General features: G+C 42.3%; 1 protein-coding gene across 1 annotated transcript; it reads right to left on the bottom strand.

The window, feature by feature from the left end:
* Positions 1–1,781: 1,781 nt before the first annotated feature.
* On the bottom strand, positions 1,782–6,518 carry LOC139537136 (V-set and immunoglobulin domain-containing protein 1-like). The gene is made up of 7 exons (XM_071338085.1): positions 6,153–6,518; positions 5,799–5,962; positions 4,189–4,393; positions 2,793–2,951; positions 2,568–2,684; positions 2,323–2,458; positions 1,782–2,220 (listed from the first exon to the last, which is right to left on the bottom strand). The coding sequence occupies exons 1-7, from the start codon at positions 6,211–6,213 to the stop codon at positions 2,070–2,072; spliced, it is 993 nt and encodes a 330-aa protein (XP_071194186.1). The 5' UTR covers positions 6,214–6,518; the 3' UTR covers positions 1,782–2,069.
* Between the last annotated feature and the right edge of the window lie 776 nt (positions 6,519–7,294).

The raw sequence follows: 7,294 nt of genomic DNA, 5'->3' as shown, positions 1-7,294 counted from the left end.
GGGAGGGCAAAGGGGCAGGTGCCCCTTTAACAAAAACGTATTCCCCCTTGGTTTGTGCTGTGGTGGAGATCTTTGTGGGCTATACTCGGCCTTGTCTCAGGATTGTAAGTTGGTGGTTGAAGGTATCCCTCTAGTGGTGCGGGGGCTGTGCTTTGGCAAAGTGGGTGGGGTTATATCCTTCCTGTTTGGCCCTGTCCGGGGGTATCATCGGATGGGGCCACAGTATCTCCTGACCCCTCCTGTCTCAGCCTCCAGTATTTATGCTGCAGTAGTTTGTGTCGGGGGGCTAGGGCCAGTTGGTTATATCTGGAGTACTTCTCCTGTCTTATCCAGTGTCCTGTGTGAATTTAAGTATGCTCTCTCTAATTCTCTCCTTCTCTCTTTCTTTCTCTCTCTCGGAGGACCTGAGCCCTAGGACCATACGTCAGGACTACTGGGCATGATGACTCCTTGCTGTCCCCAGTCCACCTGGCCTTGCTGCTGTTCCAGTTTCAACTGTTCTGCCTGCAGTTATGGAACCCCTACCTGTCCCAGACCTGCTGTTTTCAACTCTTAATGATCGGCTATGAAAAGCCAACTGACATTTATTCCTGATTATTATTTGACAATGCTTGTCATTTATGAACATTTTGAACATCTTGGCTCTCTCTAATTCTCTCCTTCTCTCTTTCTTTCTCTCTCTCGGAGGACCTGAGCCCTAGGACCATACGTCTGGACTACCGGGCATGATGACTCCTTGCTGTCCCCAGTCCACCTGGCCTTGCTGCTGTCCCAGTTTCAACTGTTCTGCCTGCGGTTATGGAACCCCTACCTGTCCCAGACCTGCTGTTTTCAACTCTTAATTATCGGCTATGAAAAGCCAACTGACATTTATTCCTGATTATTATTTGACCATGCTTGTCATTTATGAACATTTTGAACATCTTGGCCATGTTCTGTTATAATCTCCACCCGGCACAGCCAGAAGAGGACTGGCCACCCCTCATAGCCTGGTTCCTCTCTAGGTTTCTTCCTAGGTTTTGGCCTTTCTAGGGAGTTTTTCCTAGCCACCGTGCTTCTACACCTGCATTGCTTGCTGTTTGGGGTTTTAGGCTGGGTTTCTGTACAGCACTTCGAGATATTAGCTGATGTACGAAGGGCTATATAAAATAAACTTGATTGATTGATTGATCTTATCTGTGCATGTATCTGGCTCTAATGTCAGTTAATTTTCCTGTGATTTTCCAGTTCTGGCCTTTCAGCTCCCCCTACTGGTCATTAATACTGTCTTTGAATCAGTATGTGGCATAATATTTGACAACAATGTTTTTTCTTTCTGTTCAGGCCAATTTTCTGGAGTATCCATCTGTCCGCACCAGAGACTTAAAGGTCCACACTCCTCTGTTTTCATGCATATTTGAATCATGACTGTGGGATCAGATGGACTCTGTACTCACACAGCTCTCTCCCTCTCCTGATAATGAAAAAGGTGAAGGATTAACAGAACATTAACACAGAGCTCTATTCTAATCTTTTATACCATTCTTTTTCTCCATGGGCTCATTCTTAGAAATGTATTTCTTGGAGACAGCAGCGAGGTGTTAAGGTCAAGTGGTAGAGGCCACCTCTGATTGGCTGTGCTACTCTCATGTTGCTCTCCTCAGGTTGCCTGGAAAGGCCACAGGGAGTCATCACAGTCATTTCAGACCAAACATATTAGAGCTCTCCTCAGAATTTACCCCATGTCATTCCAGACCATGTGTATATCAACATTAGTAATGAAACGCTTGTCTCAGTTATGCAAAATTAAATTTGTATTTTATTGGTTAGATTGTCGCAATGAATATGAAATGGGAATAAACATTTTGTCAGGGAATGGGTGGATTACCACATTAATCAGGGTGTAGAGTGATTAGCATTTTTTTGGGTGTGTGAAATCAAGACAATTGGAATTCCTTATATCACATAAAACAAACATGAACCATTACTTAAATTGTGAATAAAAAAAAACATTATACAAAAACACAAACTCCAGTGGAGTATTGTTTTTCAGAGTAGTGAGGTCACCCCAGACGTGTGTCAGGCCTCTCCTAAGCTTCGGCCTTCTCTCCGTCAGCGTCAGAATGGACGTGGCTGTTTGTTGCCATGGGAACCCCTCCGGAGGTCACATAGGCTTGATGGCCACTCCCCCTGGTAGGGACGCCTTCATATGCTACTGTGGCCGAACTCTTAGGGATGGCTCTGGCGGGGGAAAGGGAAACTGTAGGTAAAACACTGCACCACACATTTTAATTGTATTATTGTGAATGCGTTAAAAGTGCAGCACAAATCATAATCACTCACTGCATCTCTGTTGCCTTTGAAGCCTTGTATTTCTGCTTCTTCATGGAGTGTGTCATGTACCAGATAATAAGGATAATAAGGACAGCTCCAAGAAGTGCTCCAATGACTGCACCAGCAATGGCCCCGTCTCTTAACTCTGTTAATGGTGGGATATTGGTAAGATTAATTACAGCAGTGTGTTTAAAGATTATATAGCCACATTCAATAAAAGTAAAAACAACAGCATACATATATATTACCCATACCATGGTTGAGCTCCACAGTGCAAGTAGCAGATCCTACAGCGTTAGAGGCACTGCAACAATACTCTCCAAACTCAAACTGGGATATGTTTCTGAAATACAAGGATCCTATTTTCGGATCTGAAAAGAAAGAGAAAGAACACAAGTCTAGCAAAAGCATTCTAATGAATCAGAGAACAACAGAGTGATGGGGAATGTGTGTTACAGAGGAACAGTATGGCAACCCACCAGTGTTCCCCATTACAGGTGTCTTGGTCTTGTCCTGATCCACTCTGATCCAGGTATAGGTGGGGGTGGGGCTTCCCCGCTCACTGTGGCAGGTGAGGGTAACCAGGTGACCAGACTCCACATCACCATGGACAGCACAGAAGGGCACAGATGGCCTTTCTTACAGACCATGTAATAGAGAGAGAGAGAGCAAGAGTTAAGCTTACGTAATATGCTGCAAGCTGGACCCAGTTGATCCAACTACCGGCAATCAGAGAAAGTGCCCAAAGGGTATAGCCAAGTTAGACATAATAGTCAACACTTTGCCCTGGACCAGTAGCTAGCTATTTAAAATAATGACTTTATTATTCCCGTGGGGACATTTTGGTTGCGACTCTATTCATAGATACAAATATTATGAAACATAGACAAAGAACATATGCAATAAGTACAGGTAGAAAAGGGCAGTTCATGAGCGATCAATGATGAATCTGTACATTATACACAGCAGAACACTCTGTCAACTACAAATTCAACTGTAGGCCAGCGCGCTGGTCCTACTTGGGGTTTTTAACACTCAGGATTTGGTCTAGCACTAGGTACCGTTGACGTTGGAATGCAGAACACTGAATGCCAGGGCTTGATACGAGTCGTTACAGTGATACTTTCATACATGAGCAGTCTAGTAAAGACGATGTCATCGCCCTGAGTGTCTCTTATGCTTTGCAATGGTGACAAAGGTGGCATTGTACCGTACACAATGATACTGGCAGGGTTTACGGTGACTAAAATGAAGAATTTATACAACAGATATGACCAATTAAGACGATGATATATTTGTAAGATGAGCAGCCATTGGTACAATCAAATGTGTATATAAACACAGCATGAAAAATAAAAGGCCAAGACCATTTCCATGGTAGGACTGAATACCGTGTATTACCTTCACCATAATGCTTCACTACAACCTCTCTGCTTTATCGAACTGGGAATCATTCATTTAATCTAAAATAGTAATGTGTCTCTCCAGTCTATTCCTGAGGAGTACGAGACATGTCGGAAGGCGGTCTTGTACTCCTGTGTTCCTGTTCTAATTTCTGACACTGACAATGAAGATACTAGTCTGCTCCAGTTCCCATGGAAACTACTGTGGACACTGAGGCCTGCAAGGTTGGCCCTGGTAACTCTGTGGATGAGTGGAATCACAGAAGGCACGTAATTCAACGATCACCAAACTCAGACTAGGAAAAACAGTGTAACTATTTCATAGATCTGCTCGCGTGTTGTGGTGACACTGAAATAGGAAGAAGATTTACGTTACTATTCAATTTATTAAATGTGACATCATTGTATTCATTTATGAAGTAAACCATGACTAATTTCAAAGCATTTGACCAAATGTAAAAACAGAACTTACCAAGAACGTTGACAATGATAGTGGCCTCAGTCTTCCCATTGACATCAGGGAAGTTGTGGACTTCGCAGGTGTAGGCCCCTGCATCTGACACTTGCATGTTGCTTATTGTTATTGAGGCATTGCTAGTAGTTGGATAGGTGGGAGCCTTCAACCTGCCTTCATACGGTTTAGAAATAACGTCCTCTCCTGACTGAGAGTAATACACCTAGAAAGTAACAGCAAGAATGTCTTATAGCTTACAGAAAAACAACCACTGGACAACCAACAGACTTCGTGCTGATATTTCAGAGACCTACTCATTCTACAGAAGAAAGTTACAATATGTCTGTCACGCCCTGACCTTAGAGATCCTTTTAATTCTCTATTTTGGTTAGGTCAGGGTGTGACTAGGGTGGGCAATCTAGTTTTCCTATTTCTTTGTTTGGCCTGGTATGGTTCCCAATCAGAAGCAGCTGTCTATCATTGTCTCTGATTGGGGATCATACTTAGGCAGCCTTTTTCCCACCTTAGTTTGTGGGATCTTGATTTTGTATAGTTGCTGTGTAGCATGCAGAACTTTACGTTCGTTTTGTATTGTGTTGTTTTTCGGTGTTCATTTAAACGAAAGTAAGATGTTTGCCTACCACGCTGCACCTTGGTCTCCTCATTCAAACAACGAAAGTAACAATGGCAGAAAAGTTGGAGCAACCCCAAGTGTTAGTGACGGTGTGACGTGAGAATTCTGAGGTCTGAGGTTTTGCTCTACTGTAACACTGCCTCTGGTAAGAGGGCAGGGAGCCACTTGTGCTCTGGTGACTGTGCTTTTTTTTGTCGTTCCAAGGTGTGTCACAAAATGGGCGCTCAAGAGCAACCACCATATTGAATAGTACCTGCCTTGGCTTTTCTGAAAATACTGAAGCACAGCAATCAAGAGCGACGTTGTACTGTTTGTGATTTAGGGGAGGTCCAGAATGAATTGCACTTTTTATTTTATTGTACTTTATATGATGATTTGAGAGCTATACTGTTTGATAAAATATTGAAAATATAACAGGAACTGTTCTGAATTAGAAAAACTTGAATGGTTATTTAGGAAAGAAGTATTCCTGGTTTCAAATTGTATCTCCAGCTTGGAAGACAAGATCAGTTGTATATTTGAAATGTTTTTGTTTTGTTCTCTCAATAGTTTTTCACTGCTGTATGAACGTATGTTTATATACTGTTTATGTATGTGTGCACATACAGACATAATGATTTTATTTTGCTACAGAAAATACAATGTCTTATATGCCCATGTGGGCATCCAGAAGATGCATGACACTGTAATAATAAAACAAATCAAATCATCGATCCTTGTGGGACCTCATGCTATCCAACAGCATGCCCATCAACTGCAATGACTCTCCTGAACTTCCATGTATACCTGAAAGCAGTTCGATCACACATTTTCAAATTCAGACGTCTTTGTAAATCCCTGTAAGCACGATAACATTGCCTTTAGCACTCTTGTCCATGAACAGAACAATACCCTTTGGCGCACTAGGTGTGTAAAACGGTCCAGGTGAAATTGAGGACACAGAGGGAGTGTGACCATGTGGCAACATAAGACATAGTAACGTCAGCCTACATACCTGCTGTGGCACAATGGAGGTTTTGGCATCAAAACTCCACTGGATGATGATGTCGCTTGTGTTCTGCACGGTGGTAACAAACGTGCACTGGAGAAGAGCACTTTCACCATTTGTCACGTTCACAAATTTCTCGGGAACCGTCACTGTGATTAAATGCCCACATCCTAGAAAAAAAGAAGAATGTTAAAAAACACTTTTAAAAAACTTTTATGAGTATTTTTCTCTGCTTGAACATGATCCTTTAATCTCAAATATGTCACACTCCAATGTGTAAGGCCAAGATATATACAGTAGTTACACAATCCTTCATTACTGTTTTTAAAAAGTATAATACAGGAACATATAGTTACTCACCCATCATGCTGAACAGCAGCGCCATTCTCAGTGTAGGTGACATTTTAAAGGAAATGTTCATGTGTCGTTCAATAAGCCAGTCGAGAGTGTTATCGTAGCAGTACCTGAAAAGCCCTCACCTTTCTCAGTCCTTACCTATCAACTAAGGAGTAATGGGCAACGGCCAGGTAGAGTGTGCTGTATTAGCCCGTGGTGACACTCTGTAGTAGTGGTCAGGCTGATTTTGTGCCTGTAGGTATCATGGGGATGTTTGCACAGCCATGTTTTCCATATCACCTAGACTGGGCGGGAACACTCTCTGACTGTTATCTTTCAAAATGCGGATTTGCATTTCCAAATTACCGCTATTTGTTCGTACTTCAATGTTTAGACTTACAGGCAGGCCATGATGTCTGTGCTAAAGAATATATAACACAATTTAATTTGTTTTTGCACTTTACACCATCAGTTGTACACTATACCTTTTTGATTCTGTCTGTTAACCTTATTCCAGCGGCCCACTATGTATTGACAGTGACTGTTCCAGTAATTCATTATTTAGTATTTGGGCTGATGCTCATCTCTCCCTCTTCAATGCTCTAAATGTACCTTGTAATTCATTCTGGGTCAGGGCTTCTGAAAAAGGAATTCATGTAATGTAATCTCTACTTGGACTTTATCACCTGCCCTGAGGAAGTGTGAGCCAGAGCACTACAATACTCTGCTTATCTTTGGGGAGTTCACTCCCTGGCACTGCCGCTGAGTTATAAAAGCCAGTTTTGCCTGTGTCACTCTGCTCGTGCTAAGTGATCGACACGGCGGTAGGGGGGACAATGAATCACGTATAATTAATTGTGCATAATTACAATAAAGTGACATAAGAAATGAATGATGTGGAAATGTTGATCAGCAGTGACTAAACTGTCAGAGGGAAAACAGGGAAGGGGGATGTAGAGGGAGATGTGGAGAATGGAGGTGGTGTTGAGGAAGGGGAGTGGGAGGCAATCAAGTCATTGGGCACAGAGCTCATATACAGTACCCATCAAAAATTTGGACACACCTACCCATTCAAGGGTTTTTCTTTATTTTTACTACTTCTACATTGTAGAATAATAGTGAAGACATCAAAACTATGAAATAACACATACGGACAAATCAAAACA

This window comes from Salvelinus alpinus, chromosome 13 (genome assembly GCF_045679555.1).
Source record: "Salvelinus alpinus chromosome 13, SLU_Salpinus.1, whole genome shotgun sequence".
NCBI lineage: Eukaryota > Metazoa > Chordata > Actinopteri > Salmoniformes > Salmonidae > Salvelinus > Salvelinus alpinus.
The sequence above is the reverse complement of the archived record's forward strand: the minus strand, read 5'-3'. Positions and strand labels throughout refer to the sequence as shown.